This window comes from Aotus nancymaae, unplaced genomic scaffold (assembly GCF_030222135.1).
Source record: "Aotus nancymaae isolate 86718 unplaced genomic scaffold, 86718_ANA_hifiasm-v0.15.2.pri h1tg000064l_1, whole genome shotgun sequence".
In the NCBI taxonomy this organism is placed as follows: Eukaryota; Metazoa; Chordata; class Mammalia; order Primates; family Aotidae; genus Aotus; species Aotus nancymaae.
Window position 1 is genome coordinate 3,557,666 of NW_026988479.1, and position 17,072 is coordinate 3,574,737.

Genomic DNA, 17,072 nt, shown 5'->3' on the forward strand with positions numbered 1-17,072 from the left:
TCCTGTGCTGGTCCATAAAAAGAATCCTCTCCCTCCCTTCATTCATTCATTATTTTCTGGCCTTGGCTCTGTGAGGTTTACCGCAATGACTAAGACACAGGTTCATAACAGGGTGAGGTCCCAGGTTCTAGTACATAGTCATGGGTCTTAGGACCCTGCTTTAGGCCTGAAGATCACAGATGCACAGGCCTGAGGCTCTAAATCCACCCCTGCAGGAGCAGTTCCATCAGTGTAGGGAAGCTGAGGTCAGGTAGAGTGGGAGGAAGCGGGTGGCCTTAGGGCAGAAACCCAGGCAGCTCACGCAGACTAAAAGGCTGCTTTTTTGACACATTTTTAAACTGACCATTCACAGCTTCTACTATTATTTCATTAATGGAACTCACACATGTAGCAGTAGTTGTCTAGCAAAGGCTATTCACTTTCCCTATAGCTTGCTCTAAAAATCATGTAAAGTATTTTCCTGTTTTCTTTTGGCAAATGTCTATACCATATCCTGACATTTAATCTGCAGCCCTGATGGGGGTGACTAATGGGAGCTGTTGGTTCTTGGCTATTTCGAAAGTAAGCCAACTGAATCTAGTAATATCTTTTTTAGGCTCTCGGGAAAGGGAAAAAAATGACAATTAAGCAACACAAGCAACTAGTGTACTCTCCTTAAGCATTCTTAGTAAAACAAATGTGTATGTGTTTTTAAAGTTTTGAAGGTCTGGTTTAAATAAAACATTTAACCCTTTGAGAGCCAGGGCTGTAACATGTATTTACAGAAGTACAGGACTGGGGTGCGGCCTACTATGTAGCAGCCAATATCTTGGCATTTCAGTGCATACACAAATCTCTGGTTTATAAGAGATTGGGAAGCAGTTACACAGACAGTGGGACAGACAAAACAAAAAGCAGTGCTTGAATCGTGCTTGGAAAATATTTTTGGATTCAAGATGAGCCAAAACCATGGGAACTGGCCTATATCTTAAGAGTTTAAAAGAGATCCAAATAGGTTTACCATGTAGTGGAAATATGAATAGCACCAGACTGCAACTAGGCAACCAGGCAATGAACTGTGTTTCAACTCTGGGCCTTAGTTTCCCCACTTATAAAGTTAAACTTATAAACAGGATTGGATTTCTAAAAGCCTTTCTTTTTTCTTTTTTTTGAGATGGAGTCACCCAGGCTGAAGTGCAGTGGTGTGATCTCAGCTCACTGCAACCTCTGCTTCCCAGGTTCAAGCGATGCTCTTGCCTCAGCCTCCTGAGTAGCTGGGATTACAGCCGCCCACCACCACGCTCGGCTAATTTTTTTGTATTTTGAGTAAAGATGGGGTTTCACCATGTTGTCCAGGTTGGTCTTGAATGCCTGGCCTCAAGTGATCCACCCGCCTTGGCCTCCCAAAGTGCTGGGATTACAGGCATGAGTCATTGTGCTGGCCCGCTAAAAAAGGCCTTTCTAGAGCTGACATTCTGCAACACTAAATCATCTCAAAGGGATGATCAGGTGGCCATATATTCCTTATTGGTTGGTTTCTTGTGGGGTCTATAGATGGGAGGGCTCCTGCTGCATTTGTAGCTTGACCTTTCAGGGCTCTTGCCCACAATTCTGCTAAGGGCAGAGTGATGTGGAGATGATAAACACTGATGGCCATATCAGGACTTCTAAAGGTTCCCTAGGGGTGCAGACCACTTAGAAAATTTTCCTGATTGCTGTTTATCTGGATGTGTTCCTACAATTCCATGAGAAAGCAGTAGCTCCAGGGCCATGCTTAGAAAGGAGCTTTGTGTGGTTATGTGGGCTCATTCTTCTAATAGTGATTATAGTAGAAGGAGTAGGAGGAAGAAGAGCAGCTGACAGTTATTGAGCCCTATGCTAATGGCTTTGCCTGTACTATCTCATTCAATCCTCTCAGCCACACTGTTAAGGAACGATCATCCTAGGAAAGAAACCAGGTCTCAGAAATGTTCTGCAACTTGTCCAAGGAGTTGGAATTGACATTCAGGTCTGCCTGATTTGAAAGTTTATTTCTTTTAACTACATGCTAATACTGCCTCAGTGGGTGAACTGAATGACTGAATTCAATTGAATGATGTAAGTAAAAATTCTCTGAAAAGGAATTTGGAGGAGAGACCTTATTCCAGTAACAATTTACAAACTGGAAAGATGCAACTTTCAGTGTAACTTGAAGGTGGTTCCATAGTACAAAGAGAAGGTTCAGGTTTTATAGCAAAAGATCCTGCTCAGGTTCCCAATGAGGGTCATTTTTGAATATCAAGTATTTAAACTTGTTCTGACTGGTCAACACAACTAAGTCCTGATTGATCAATAAAGCTGAGCCCTGATTGGCCAGGGCAGATGAGCTCTGGTTGGTCAGTTTCCAAGCTCAAAACAGAAGTCTCTGTCAGATGCTTCTTTCAAAGGGCCAGTAGGAACCAGGTGTCTGGTCTTTCTAGAGCTGACATTCTGCAACACTAAATCATCTCAAAGGGATGATCAGGTGCCACATATTCCTTATTGGTTGGTTTCTTGTGGGGTCTATAGATGGGAGGGCTCCTGCTGCATTTGTAGCTTGACCTTTCAGGGCTCTCGCCCACAATTCTGTTAAGGGCAGAGTGATGTGGAGACAATAAACACTGATGGCCACATCAGGACTTCTAAAGCTTCCCTAGGGGTGCAGACCACTTAGAAAATTTTCCACAGTTTATCTTGGCACCTACAAAAGAAACTAGTTTGGCTTGACTGTAGACAAGGAGGTCCTGTGATACACTTACAACTTTCTAAAAACACAAAGTACATGATCACTCCTTCACCCAGCCACAGCTGCCTGGTTCTGTTTTAACTGATCACAGTTAGTCATGAGGAATCCATGCTTTCTGTTGGCCAGGACATGTAGGGAATTATATCTTGCTTGGAAATGATCTAGACATTTAATGAACACCCATCATTTAATTTAGCTTAGCAAAACATTTGACAGAGACAGGATACCTTGTAGGTGCCAAGATAACCTCTGGCCAGAAACTCTGCCCCCATTAATCCTTTGAAAGAATTTTCTGACAGAGGCTTCTGGTTTTGGGATTGGAAACCAACCAATCAGGGCTCACTTGTCCCCACCAATCAGGGCTCAGCTATATTGACAAATCAGGACTCAACTGTGTCAACCAGTCAGAACTAAGCAATTTGAATACTTTGTTTGCATAAATCTGACTGGGAACCTGGAGAGAAACTTTCACTATAAAATCTGAATCTTTATTTTCTGGAACACACCTTTGTTTTACTCTGAAATGGTATCTCCTCAGTTTGAAATTGTTCAATGGAATAAAGTCTCTTTTCTTCAAATTCCTTTTCAGAGAACTTTCTTCACATTGTATTTTAGGACTCCACTGCTCTGTACACTAAAATAATTTTAAAGGAGACAGGATCAGAAGCATGTACTTCTTATTAATCAAGAAAACCATGGCTTTGTATCTATTTGAGAAAGCAAGAGTGCTTAAAAAAAAATGGAACCAATAGTCAGGCTGGAATGAGATTGCGGACATGGTTGACATCCTTAATTCCTGTGGGGTGGCAATGAATCTCCATCTTTTCTTCTCTCTCGGGAAGTAAAATTTCTTAAAGTTTTTCCTTTACTTTATAAAAGGAAAACAAAAACAAAAAACACAAAACATTGTGCTCTATTTTCAGTGGACTTGTCTTTGTCTTTAAATGGCTTCCAGTAATCCCATTGAGGTCCTAAAGGTGTGTGATTTAGACTCTTTCCAGTGTTTTGGAGCTTGAAAGAAAGTGGTTGTTTGGATAAATTATGCACATTTTCTTGTGGACTATTGTAAATTAGGAGTACAAATGAGCCAAGAATGGTGTAGAAAGGAGTGAATGGGTTGCTGTCTTTTGAAGAGAAAGGAGATATTCAAATTTCCAGTCTATTCTTGAGGAACATGAGTATTTCTGAACCATTAAATGGAACCACATACAATTGCCAATTTGTAGGTTAAACATGGCCAAATAACAGCAAATTCACATGCTTCACTTTAGTATATGAAGTACCTTGTTTCCCTAAAGGTTTGTCGGACTCCAGTAGACTGATGCTCTGTAATTTTTAGTTGTATTCCCCATCCTCAACCCCAAGTGTTTATTCTGTGAACCACGAAGGCAATTAATGCAAAATAAAATCCTAGAGAATTTAAAGAGAATGACTGTATAAATTATCCTGTTTGGCATTCCTAGATAATGGAAAAAGGCAGATGTTTGAATTTAGTGTAACCCTAATGTGTTGTTCCTGAATTTTATTCAATGCTCATGTGCAAAAATATTAAACTTTTATCTACTACAAGTAAGTAGCAAAAGGAAAAGGTACTAAACAGAGCTAAGTTTTTCAAAACTCCAAATTTAAATGCAGTAGAAAAAGAGTTCATGTCAGCTAACAATCAACTTATTGTTTATTAACTAATGCATGTGCCCTCTGGATTTGTTGTATGTGTCTGGGCTTACATCATACTTTACTCTTCTGCAAGGTTTTCTATAACTTAGTCAAGATAGTTTCTGGGGAGAATGAGACACTGACGGGAATGGCAAAACAGTGCAGAAAATGTCTTTAGCAGTTCGTTATGAGAAGGACATAAATTCATCATAATTGTGTCAATGTTCACAGTAAGAGAACTGGCAACAGAGCTACCAGAGGTACCTGAGACATTTCCTCCTGGAAGGAGTGTCCTGAAGTGGTCATTTCCTTCTACTTCATTCTTCTCTGTAAACTCCTAATCATTTTTCAGCTTCTATGTAAAGCGCCTAAAGATGTGGATTCTCAAACTTCCTGAAGAGTAAGTTAAAGGTGAACTAAATGTTGTTGCTCAACATTCAAGGCTAGAGTCAAATTCGGTTCCAGGTAAATTTCATATTACAATGCTCATGCTGTACCAATAATAAATGCCAGATGAAACGGAATATGCGTGTTAGTTTTAAAGGATGCCTTGAGGCAAATACTTTTCTTACTCCATGCAGCTGATTTCTGATTGGCAAAGAACAGCATTAAGATCAGTCATAATATTTCCTTGTTTACTTATTCCTTGGATAAAAAATTTAAGCACATAAATTCTTAAACTGTGTATCAAATTAATCTCTAAGAGTCTTAGAAACATTTCTGTTCCTGTTTCAGCAGCATATCAAAAGGGAGTTCATGTTGAACACTTTGTTAAATCTATCCACTTCTCCACTGAATAAAGTGTATAGCATTTTAAGAGATAAGCTTTGGATTATTTTTGAGGATGCCATTTGGCCTAGAGTATGCCTGCTATTACCTTTGTTTAAAAACTTGGGTTCGGGAAATTTCTACCTTAGAGAAGTAAGATTCTCTAAAATAATGTGTCACTTCCTCATGAATACTTTAGGAGGCCTTAGCATAAAGTGAAGAAATTCTTTGAAGTTTCTGGAAAGATGGGTCCCAGGAAGCTTAGAATTTATTCAGAAGTGAACGACTGACTGCCTTGATTATGTCCTTCTATTTGAATGTAACTTCAAATTGTAATCATCAGTTGAACACGTTTACTTGCTTTACAGATTTGCCAGCATTCCTTTATTTTCCCGTGTGTCTGGCTCTCTGTCTGTTACTTTAATACAGCTTCCCACAGGCAAAGCCCCCAGCCCTTCCCACAAATACAAGAGGGGTTGTAGTCTCTTAAAATTCTCAGCCAGAAAACTACCCCAAAATAAGCTTTATTGCAAGGAAAGTGTCATATTTGATACACAGACCTACAAAAACAAACAAAACCAAAAACCGTGAGTTTTTCCTCACAAACGCTTGATTACAAATTTACACTGTTCCTTTTCTTTTAGTTATTAAAAAAAGAAACAAAACAATAAAACCTCAAAACAATGGGTATTACTGATTACTAATCTTTGGTCAGCACAGGTTTGAGAGGAACAACCGGGAGTCTCCGTGTGCTTTGGCCATTTCACATAAGAGGTTTGGTCACTGGTCCAGGGAACAGGTTCTTGGGTTGAGAAGAATAATGGATATGTACTCTTATTAGCACATCCTGGTACAATATCTTTTTAAATGACTAAAGCAAACTAAACATCAATTCATTGTACAAACATCTTTCATACACAATAGGCTATGATAAAACGAGGCATATGGTGTATAACTACAGTATTAATGAAAATTCTAAAAAAAAATGGGTTTAAAACAACAACAACAACAACATATATTCCTTGGCTGCACTGCATGATTTGTTTGCACATATGGCAATCCTGAAATAGCTTGAACATAATAAATGCACCACTATCTAAGACAGCACCAAACACTACAGAACGCCAGGTGTTCCCTTTCAAAGGAACGGCGGTTCTTCAGCTGCCTACAGTACCACAAGTATGCAGCGCACCCTGGGTAAGAATGAGGTGTTGTGGGTAGCACATGTGGTTCCTTGAGGTTATGAGAAGGAAATACAGTACAGTTTGGCCTGCAATGCTAATGGTCTCACAAGCAGTCAAGGTATTTTGCTACAGTGGTTGTGCTTCATCTTCTGTTGCCTGGTGTGTCTGGTGATGTGAAATGTTGTCATAGGAGCTGCTTTGGCTTCGATCTACTTTATAAAGGATCTAATGACATTCGTGTCTTTTAAATTACTGATTACACTGCCCATTCAGCTCTGTGAGGCTTTCTTTAAAATCATCAGGTGTGTATCAGCTGGATGACTGGCAGAAAACCAAAGGAAACATCTCTTGTATCTACTGGATTTTTAAAAAGCACCTCTAAAAGAAATAGCTCAAATTTATAAATCTAAAGAAAAACAAGTGAGTTTCCCTTTTTGTTTACATAGTTTGTTCATTTATCCATATATTACTGCATTAAAAATAAATAAACATCTATATTTTTTTTAATTAGCAACTATAGCAAAATACCCAAAGTGTTACAGACTGCTAACAGGAAAAAAAAAAAGCTCACATTATTTTTGTGCATTTAGTGCCATATGCTGATATCTTGAACATTTAAGTTTTCTTTAATATATTTTAAAATGAAGTTATATAAAAAATACAGTAACCACGGTTGCCTTTGTGCTCAAATCTTTGGCCATACCAGAGTCTAAATTATCCCTCCCTGTGAGGGTCAACATTCAAAGTCTGAGACAGGGAGGAAAGCAACAAAAGTTATTACTTTTTTTCCCTCTTTAAAATTAGTCCTTGACTTTTCAAATGCTTCTGCAGGCTGGCTGTGCTAGGATTTGAGCCTGGGCCCAAGTCTGTAAAGGGTTAATACAGCTGAATCTGCAGCATCATTCTGAGAGCCTCCCCAAGCTCCCCTAGGAGGTAGTCATCCTCATAGCTCTCTAACAGTTTCTCAAGCTCCTTCCTCTTGTAGAGAGGGATGCTAGTGATTTCCAGTGTGTATGTGCCGGGCACGAGCTTCTTCCTGGCCGTGTGCAAGTAGCTGGTCCCATGCCTTTGGTTGATGCGGAAGAGGCCATCATGATTCCCTTGAGAGATGACATAACGGATGTGGTTGTTGAGGGGCTGGATGGCGGGCCTTAGTTTCAGGATGTGTTCCTTAGAGCCAAGGCCGGAGAGGTTGAACTTCATGTTGACGGGGCTGTCCATGTCAACACTCTCTAGGCTGATCTGTTCAACCTGGAGGAAGAGCAGGAAATGATTTGGGACAAGCTTCTATAGCACAAGCAGAGGACTAGAAAGAAATCAGCTACAGGAGCTTTGATCACAAGGACAGGCTGTGGCTTCTCACTCCCCATTTCTGCACTCTCCTTACCAGCAGTGGTGGTGAAAGAGGCTATTGTACATTTTTGTCAGTTGAGAGAAAAGGCCAATTTCATAGAGAATGCCCCATAAATCTTTATGACTTCTCACTCAGCCTTAACACGGTAATTAAAGTTACAGGACTGAGCCTACGGAGTGTACACATTTCAAGGTTTTTTTTGGATGACTTTATGAAATATTGTGCTTATTAATAATTTTTTAAAAAGAAAATTTAGGGAATGATTGTTTTTCTTTTTACTTTTTCTGAAGTCAAAAAGAAGTGCTGCTGTTGAGCATCAGCAGGGACTGTGCCCAGGGGAGTCTTCGGTCTGAAGGCTGGGCTTTGATTTGTAAGGTCTGTGAATGGTGAGTGAGTTTACTGGGAGCTATCAGAGGTACACAGAGTGATCTGCAGAGTTCTCAGGGCTCCAGTCTGAACCAGCATCTTTGGTAAAAGGCAGTGAGGCAGGGCTCAGATAAAGCAAACCTGACTTTTGCTCAGAGGGTTGGGAGGGGTACAAATGATATTTAAGTAAGATAGGATAAAAACCACAATGCTTTGATTGGGCGCCTGTTAAGTAAGAATTTGGCAGTGGTGACCCAGAAGTGCCCATCAGTGTTCAGGCAGAATTATATCCTGGTACCCCAGCGGGAAAGTTTATAAGCAGAACTTCTGGATTTGCAGTTTTGGGAACTTGATGAGTATCTCAACTGTCATACTTAAACATCAGCTGGTTATCTTAGTCTACTTAAGGTAAATGTAACACTGGCTTATTTTTTATTACAAAATAGCATGATAAACTTCTTGGCTAGAGAAGTCAGATCATACAGACATAAAACTGAGGCCCATAAAACTGAAGCAAGTTGTCCAATTCACAGCCAGCTAGTTGTTGATTAGGTTTCTTGGTGGGGTAATTTCTCAGTCATATTAACTGCAGAGAGTGGAGAGTGATGACCTCATGCTGTCTCTGATCTTTGGGAAAATCATCAAGATCTCTAGATACTAGGTATTAATCACTGAAAGGAACTGAACATGTGTGATATATATGCTAGGCATTGTTCCAGGCAGTTCACGGGTTTCAATTCAGTTAACCCTTCCATCAGCCTTCAGAGGTAAGCATTATTATTTCCATTTACAGGTGAAAAAACTGAGGTTGAAAGAAGTTAAATTAAATAAACCCACCATGTAACAGAGGTAACAGATGGGGAGGTCCAGGGAATTACATTCAAAACTGGGTAGTCTATGGCCCACCCCTTCAAACACTGCCCAAATGCCATTAGGGAAAGGAAGTATCAGTGGAAGGCAATTTCCAACTTCAGTTCCTTACAGAATTCAAGTGATTCGGAAGACAAAAGTTTTTAATGCAGGAACAACTGTCTTATAAATAAATCACAGAATATGAGACCTAGTTGGCTTCCCTGGTCAAAATTAAAATCAGCCTTGTGTGCTATACAAATATAAAACAGAACTGAACAAAGACAAAATAATTTCACTTTTTGAATCATGTCAAAATAACTATTTCCTCGATGAACGTACCCTGCAGCATACATCAAAAACCACAACAAAAGAAAATGCTCTAAAACTGTGAATCTTAAAGTCTTTTCTCCCAAGCTTTGTGTTTTGATCTAATAATTCAATCTTTTTTTTTTTAATTGTACTTTAGGTTCTGGGGTACATGGGCAGATCATACAGGATTGTTGCACAGGTACATTTAATTTACTTGTCTTTTCCATACTGGCTCCATTAATTTATGCATTAAATCCAAGATACGCTTTACTTCAGTGAGGCTAAAAACTACGTGAACTGCACTGTATACAAGATCCATGTGGATAAAATATTGTGGTGACACAAAGTCAGATTTACTCACAGCAGTGGGATCAGGTTCATGAACACTTCTCTTCTGCCTGCTGTCCTTCTTAGAATAGCCGTTGATTTTGCACTCATAACATGCTTCTGGGGACAGAGCATTTTCTTCATCCACCTCTGTATCCAGTGACAGGTACTGCCCCTTGTTAAATCCCATTCCTGAGACACAGTGGCTATTTGTAAAAAGCAATGTATTGTTAGACTTTATCACTGACTTTGATCATAGTTTTCCACTGTTAGAGCAGACTCTTCAGAAACATGAAACCAACAGAGCAAACTCTAAACTCATAAACAGAAAACCCTAATATTCTTTGTAACTCTTTTCTTTTTCTTTTAAAGACAAAGTCTTGTTCTGTTTACCAAGCTGGAGTACAGTCACACAGTCTTGCTCACTGCAGCCTCAAACTTCTGGACTCAAGAGATCCTTCTGCCTCAGCCTCCAAATTCACAGGGACAACTGGCAGACGCTACCACATCAAGCTATTTTTTTTAATTTTAATTTTTTGTAGAGATAGGGTCTTGTTATATTGCCCAGGCTGATCTCCAACTTCTGGCTTCAAGAAGTCCTCCTGCCTTGGACTCCCAAAGTACTAGGATTATAGGCATGAGCCACCATCTCCTATAATTCTTTAACACATAATAGATGAATTTTTCCCTTATTTTGAAACAGCAAAATTCTTCGGAGGGTGAGCCCTATGCTTTCCCAACTTTCCATCCTAATTAGACTGGAGTACTTAGCATAATTAACTCCAGAAGGTAAAAGCAAGGTATGAATTTCCAAAGAGAATACTAAGAGAGGTTCCATTGTTTCAGGGGCCCAAAGCCTGTATTTGCTGCTTGCAACAAAGCTCCCTGCTTTAAAAATGGAGATTTCTGAACTTGTATTTTGGTCAGTGAGTCAATGAATTGGCTCTAAATGACCTTTGTCTAGACCAAGCCTTTTTTTTTTTTTTTTGAGATGGAGTTTCGCTCTTGTTACCCAGACTGGAGTGCAATGGCGCGATCTTGGCTCACCGCAACCTCTGCCTCCTGGGTTCAGGCAATTCTCCTGCCTCAGCCTCCTGACCAAGCCTTTTAAGTATTATCATATACCATTGTTGGACAGACTTGCTCCACGCCTTGTAGTCCCTGCCTTGCACACTGCTCCTTTCAAAGAAGGCAACCTGGACTGACCTCTAAATGCCCATCTTCTGTTATTACTGAGCACCACTGCATTCCTGGAAGGATGCAAATGGCCAGTACCTTGGCCACAGCCCATGGGACTTGAGACAGTGTGCATAGTCGAAGGGAAGCCAGTCTTGTGGGTCGGGCCCGTGCCGAGTGGCACCACACCAACTAGGTACCTTCCTCTCTGTGCAGTAGAAAAGCCACATCAGCAAAGAAAGGGATAAACTCCTTCCTCAGTGATCACTGTGCTTGCACCTTCCAGAATTTGTAGAAGAACCCGTGGCAAGGCCATTTCCACTTCTACTTCACAGCCCAGGTACCCATGGGTAATGTGTGAGCCACATTTTTAAACATCTGCTTGTCTCGGGCCTTGGGTCAGATTGACTCAGTTCAGGCCCTTAATAAGAGGAGCAAAGAGTGATATTTACATACAAGTTCAAGTTTTATGCTCATCACAAAGGAAGTAATACTATACCCTGAGCATGGTCCATGTGTGCTTTCTTGGTAATTATCTGCATACCCTAAAAGCTCTAATCAGTGCTTTTTTGGCTTGTCTGTTAGACACTGTACTCCTCCCTGCAGTAGTAGGTGGCCTGAACTCACTGAGGGACCATGTATTACCCTGTGTGGTGGGGCTGAAGACCACCTTACCCTTGTCCCACTCTGTAGTACCCAGGGGGGCAGCCACAGAGATAGCCCCCCTCAGTGTTGGAGCAGCCGTAATTGCAGGGGTTCTTGGAGGAGGAGCACTCATTCACATCGTGGCAGGCACTGGAGAGCTGGTCGAAGGAGAACCCCGAGGGGCAGGCGCACTTGTAACTCCCCAGCGTGTTGTAGCAGGAAGCAGAGCCACACGCATTGGGATTGGAGCATTCATTCTCATCTAGTGAAAACGAAGAAAGAAACTCTTATGCAGGGAAGCAGGCAACAGCAAAAACGTGAACAAGTCTGGAGTCTCAAGTGCCTGTGATCTTACGGCAGAAATAACTCTAGAACTGTATTAACTTTTTCTTTAATTCTGATGATTGATTTGCAAAGCATATGAATGAATAAAATCTCCCTAAATTGTGGCTTTAAAAAACCCTTGCTTTGCTTTTTAAAATTCTGTTTGTACTCTGTTTCCAAATATGTCTGCAGCCCTTGGGGACAGATATTTTCAGTTTGCCTGATGAATAACTCTTCTATTCTCTTAACAGAAGGTTACTTCAAAAGCCTATATCTCAGGCAAATCCTTAGAGACAGAGAGTAAATTACTTTGCCAGGGCCTGTCAGGAGAGAGACATGGGGAATGACTACTATTGCCTATGGTGTTTCTTTTGGAGGTGATGAGAATGTTCTGAAACTGGTAGTATTGATGACTGCATTCCCTTCTGAGAATCTACAAAACTCGTTTACCTGTACACTTTAAAAGGGAGAATTTTATGATATATCAATTAAAAAAATCCCTATAAGTATTTGTATCCATTCCCCCAGCAATTTCCCCAAACCTTCATTATATAGGAGGAGAAAGCACAAAAAAATTTAAAAACCCTAAAGGAAAACAATGGAAACAAACACTATTTAATTAGAGCAATTGAACTAACAACCTAGTTCAGTTAAAAATGCTTGAGAACCCACTGGGTGCAGACTGTGCCTTCTGAGGCAGGTTTGCATCCAGCCATCAGCCAACATACAGCTTTTACTCGTTTAATGACTAACATTACACTATAAATACCTGGTGGCAGGATAATTATAGGTTGTACTTTCAGTTGCTATTATCATTTTTACAAAATCAAAGTCTGATTATGCTTTAACTTTGGAGATTATAATTTTGCCTTAACTGTCTGGTTGATATGCGCAGCATGTGGCTTGACTTCTTTGGGCTTTTTTTATAATCCAAATTTCACCCTGGGAACAAATCACATCTGTTCCATGGAATTCTTTCAATTCTTGTGACTCTGTGTGGAGCAAAGAGTGTCTGTTTACCTAATATGTGACAAGTATATACTTCAGCCCATGTGGGGAAACAGGCCCATGCACAAGTAGGTGTGGACAGAGAACACAGTACCTAGTGGGGAAGCGAGGGAACTGCAGCAGCTCAGGGAGATTTGGAAGATGCACATGGGCTCTCAGTGAAGAGGTGTCCCAGACAGGAAATTAGACCTCGTTAAGTACAGGACAGAGGTTACAGAAAGGGTAGATGTTATTAGGTACATTTTTGTATCATGATTCTGATAGTCTCAGAATTAAGAGAGACCTCTAAATGTAGGTTTGTTAATCACTGAATATAGAAGATGCTGACTTATCTAATATGTGAAAATTCTTAGCCTTTATTGCAGGGGAAGAATGTAGATACAATAAATTCTCATAACTTGGCTATGTATGATGTGATTATAACTGCTATTTTATTTCTATATACAAGAGACTTGGAATTCTGCCACAAAGGCTCATCTGCTTTTATAATTAGATCTGACACTCCTATGCAGTGTTTCCCTCCTAACAGGGAATCTAAATTAGACTACAATTTAATAAAACGATCCTGCCATGAATATACCATTAGATATTGTGTTAGGAAGAGAAATTACCAGGTAAAACCAATTAACTGAATAAATTACATTTAAACATATCACTTACAAGAATACTGAAAAATACGTAACATTTTTGCAAGCACCATGATATACCTCATATTTATATTCTATACATGTATACCATGTTTAAAATTTATAGACTTAAATATGTTCCTGTCTGATACATACCCTGAACTGATTCAAGCCTCACTGAACTATGTGTGAATTACTGTGAATAGGCTATAGAAGCCACTGGAAGTTACTAATACTAAAACACAAAGTCTTCATATATAAAGACATAATTTTTCTTCACACGCAAATGTTAATATTTACATATTTTCAATTTTGAATAACTGTATTTGAGTAATTCTAATGCTTACAAATAATGAGAATGTTCCCACATCTGTACACTCGGTCTACCAGAATGCTATAAATTCTCTGTGACAACTGGCAGGAAACTTCCTAAAGTGTTAGTTTGAATTGAAAGCTTTTTTCAATAGTAACACTTTCCAAGAACTTTTATTCTTCTTCAATTAGTGGTAGGTTTAGTAACGTCGTAGTTTACAATTTTGCCTGTTTAAAGCATCTGACGCATTGACTATCAGTTTTGACCACTGATGAGAAGCCCTGGGAAAATCTGTCTGAAATGCTTCCTTCTGTATCCCCCGCTCCCCACCTGTCTATCACATGAATGGCTAAAGATACTCACACAAGTAGTGACAGATAAAAATGTTTGTGGCTTTTTAATTTGCATTTTGTCATAAGTCTTTTTCTTTTGCTAACGCGTTGCTTTTATTAGTTTCCTGAGGGGGTATTTCACCCTATTTCTGCCATATATTTGAGTTAAAAATCTAACAGTGTCACATGGATTCAAGGGAAGAAAGTCAGCACTTTTATAGAGACAAGCTGGATTCCTCAACCCTGCCCAGAAGAATCTAGACTCTTTTGAAATAAATCCCTAATGTGTCATATCCAGGCACCTACCGCTTAGAGGTACCCATTTTAGAAGAACAAACTTACAAATTAATACCTACGATTAGGGATATCTGCCCATGTATTTTTAGTTTTGGACTCATCTTTGAAAAAATTTATTCTCTGCTCAGAAGGCAAACAGGCTTCTGGCTGGACTCCAGTGCAAGCTACTCTGGGGGTGACTGCCTTGCCAAAGCGCCCACCTCAAGGTCTCATAAAGGGGAATTGGGATACACCACATCATCTTAATTTTAAGTCAGACTATTCCAAACAGAGCTTCCAATTTAGTAAAAACCTGTGAAGCTAGTTTTGTACTAGGTGTTTAGAAACACAAACTTCAGGAAACTTAAAAACTTTGAAATTAAATTGGCACTCCATGCATGTTCCTATTTCTACTTATGTTCTCCTTTAAAAAAATTCTATTGAAGCTATCACAATATGAAATGTTAGAGAATCACTCTTTTGGATGAAGGTCTATAGAATTAAACAAGAAGTCCATGATATTTACTAAATAAAATGGTGGGCTTCATATTTTATAAATACTGTAATATAATAAAATTGTTTTAATTATTATATTTATTTATTTTTTATTTTACTTTAGGTTCTGGGATACATTTGCAGAATGCCCAGGTTTGTTACATAAGTATATATGTGTCATGGTGGTGTGCTGCACCTATTGACCCATCCTTTCGGTTCCCTCCCCTTGCCCCCACCCTAACAGGTCCCAATGTGTTTGTTCCCTTCCCTGTGTCCATGTGTTCTCATTGTTCCCCAATTTATGTGGGAGTTCTCATTCAACTCCCACTTATGAGTGAGAAAAAGTGGTGTTTGGTTTTCTGTTCCTGTGTTAGTTTGCTGAGGATGATTGCTTCCAGCTTCAACCATGTCCCTGCAAAGGACATGCTCTCATTCCTTTTTATGGCTGCATAGTATTCCATGGTATATATGTACCATATTTTCTTTATTCATTCTATCAGTGATGGGATTTGGGTTGGTTCCATGTCTTTGCTATTGTAGATACTGCTGGAATAAACATAATGTGTATGTGTCTTTATAGTAGAATGATTTATATTCCTTTGGGTATACATCCAGTAACGCAATTGCTGAGTCAAATGGTATTTCTGGTTCTCGATTCTTGAGGAATCACCACACTGTCTTCAACAATGGTTGAACTAATTTACATTCCCACAGGGTAAAAGCATTCCTATTTCTCCACAGCCTTGCCAGCATCTATTGTTTCTTGACTTTTTAATAATTACCATTCTAACTAGAATGAGATGGTATCTCATTGTGGTTTTGATTTGCATTTCTCTAACAATCAGTGACATTGAGCTTTTTTCATATGTTTGCTGGCCGCATAAATGTATTTTTTTGAGAAGTGTCTGTTTATATCCTTTGCCCACTTTTTGATGGGATTGTTTGTATTTTTCTTGCAAATTTGTTTAAGTTCCTTGCAGATTCTAGATATTAGATCTTTGTCAGATGGGTAGATTGCAAATTTTTTTTCCCATTCTGTAGGCTGCCTGTTCGCTCTGAAGATAGTTTCTTTTGCTGTGCAGAGCTCTTTAGTTCTTTGAAACCCATGAGAACAAAGAGACAACATATCAGAATATCTGGGACACAGCTAAAGTAGTGGTAAGAGGGAAATTTATAGTATTTATATCTAAATGCCCACATCAGAAAGCTAGAAAGATCTCAAGTTGACACCCTAACATCACAATTAAAAGAGCTAGAGAAGCAAGAGCAAACGAATCCCAAAGCTAGCAGAAGACAAGAAATAATTAAGATCAGAGTAGAACTGAAAGAGATAGAGACACGAAAAAATCCTCCAAAAAAACAATGAATCCAGGAGCTGTTTTTTTGAAAAATTAACGAAATAGACTGCTAGTTAGACTAATAAATAACAGAAAAGAATCAAACATAAACAATAAAATATGATAAAGGGGATATCACCACTGATCCCACAGAAATACAAACTACCATCGAGAATACTATAAACACCTCTATGCAAATAAACTGGGAAATCTAGAAGAAATGGATAAACTCCTGGACACAAATACCCTCCCAAGACTAAATCAGGAAGAAGTCGAATCCCTGAATAGACCAATAACAACTTCTGAAAGTGAGGCAGGAATTAATAGCTACCAACCAAAAAAAGCCCAGGACCAGACGGATTCACAGCTGAATTCTACCAGAGGTACAAAGAGGAGCTGGTACCATTCCTTCTGAAACTATTCCAAACAATTGAAAAGTAGGGACTATTCCTTAACTCAAATTTAATGTAGTCAGCATCATTCTGATACCAAAACCTGGCAAACACACAACAAAAAAAGAAAATTTCAGGCCAATATCCCTGAAGAATATCAATGTGAAAGTCCTCAATAAAATAATGGCGAACTGAATCCAGCAGCACATCAAAAAACTTATCCACCACGATCAAGTTGGCTTCATCCCTTTGAAGCAAGGCTGGTTCAACATACGCAATTCAATAAACATAATCCATCACATAAACAGAACCAATGACAAAAACTACATGATTATCTCAATAGATGCAGAAAAGGCCTTTGATAAAACTCAACATCCCTTCATGTTAAAAATTCAGTAAAGTAGGTATTGATGGAACATACCTCAAAATATTAAGAGCTATTTATGACAAACCCACAGCCAATGTCATGATGAATGAGCAAAAGCTGGAACCATTCCCTTTGAAAACCAGTACAAGACAAGCATGCCCTCTCTCACCACTCCTGTTCAACACAGTATTGGAAGTTCTGGCCAGGGCAATCAGGCAAAGA

At 39.3% G+C, this 17,072-nt stretch overlaps 1 protein-coding gene across 1 annotated transcript in view; it reads right to left on the reverse strand.

The window, feature by feature from the left end:
* Window positions 1-5,866: 5,866 nt before the first annotated feature.
* The window catches only part of FBN2 (fibrillin 2), a 263,918-nt gene continuing 252,712 nt past the window's right edge, over window positions 5,867-17,072 (reverse strand). The window contains exons 63-65 of the mRNA XM_021664917.2: window positions 11,411-11,642; window positions 9,594-9,765; window positions 5,867-7,602 (exon numbers count right to left, since the gene is read on the reverse strand). Coding sequence (XP_021520592.2) covers window positions 7,228-7,602; window positions 9,594-9,765; window positions 11,411-11,642 — 779 coding nt within the window. The 3' untranslated portion in view covers window positions 5,867-7,227. The remainder of the gene's footprint in view (window positions 7,603-9,593; window positions 9,766-11,410; window positions 11,643-17,072) is intronic.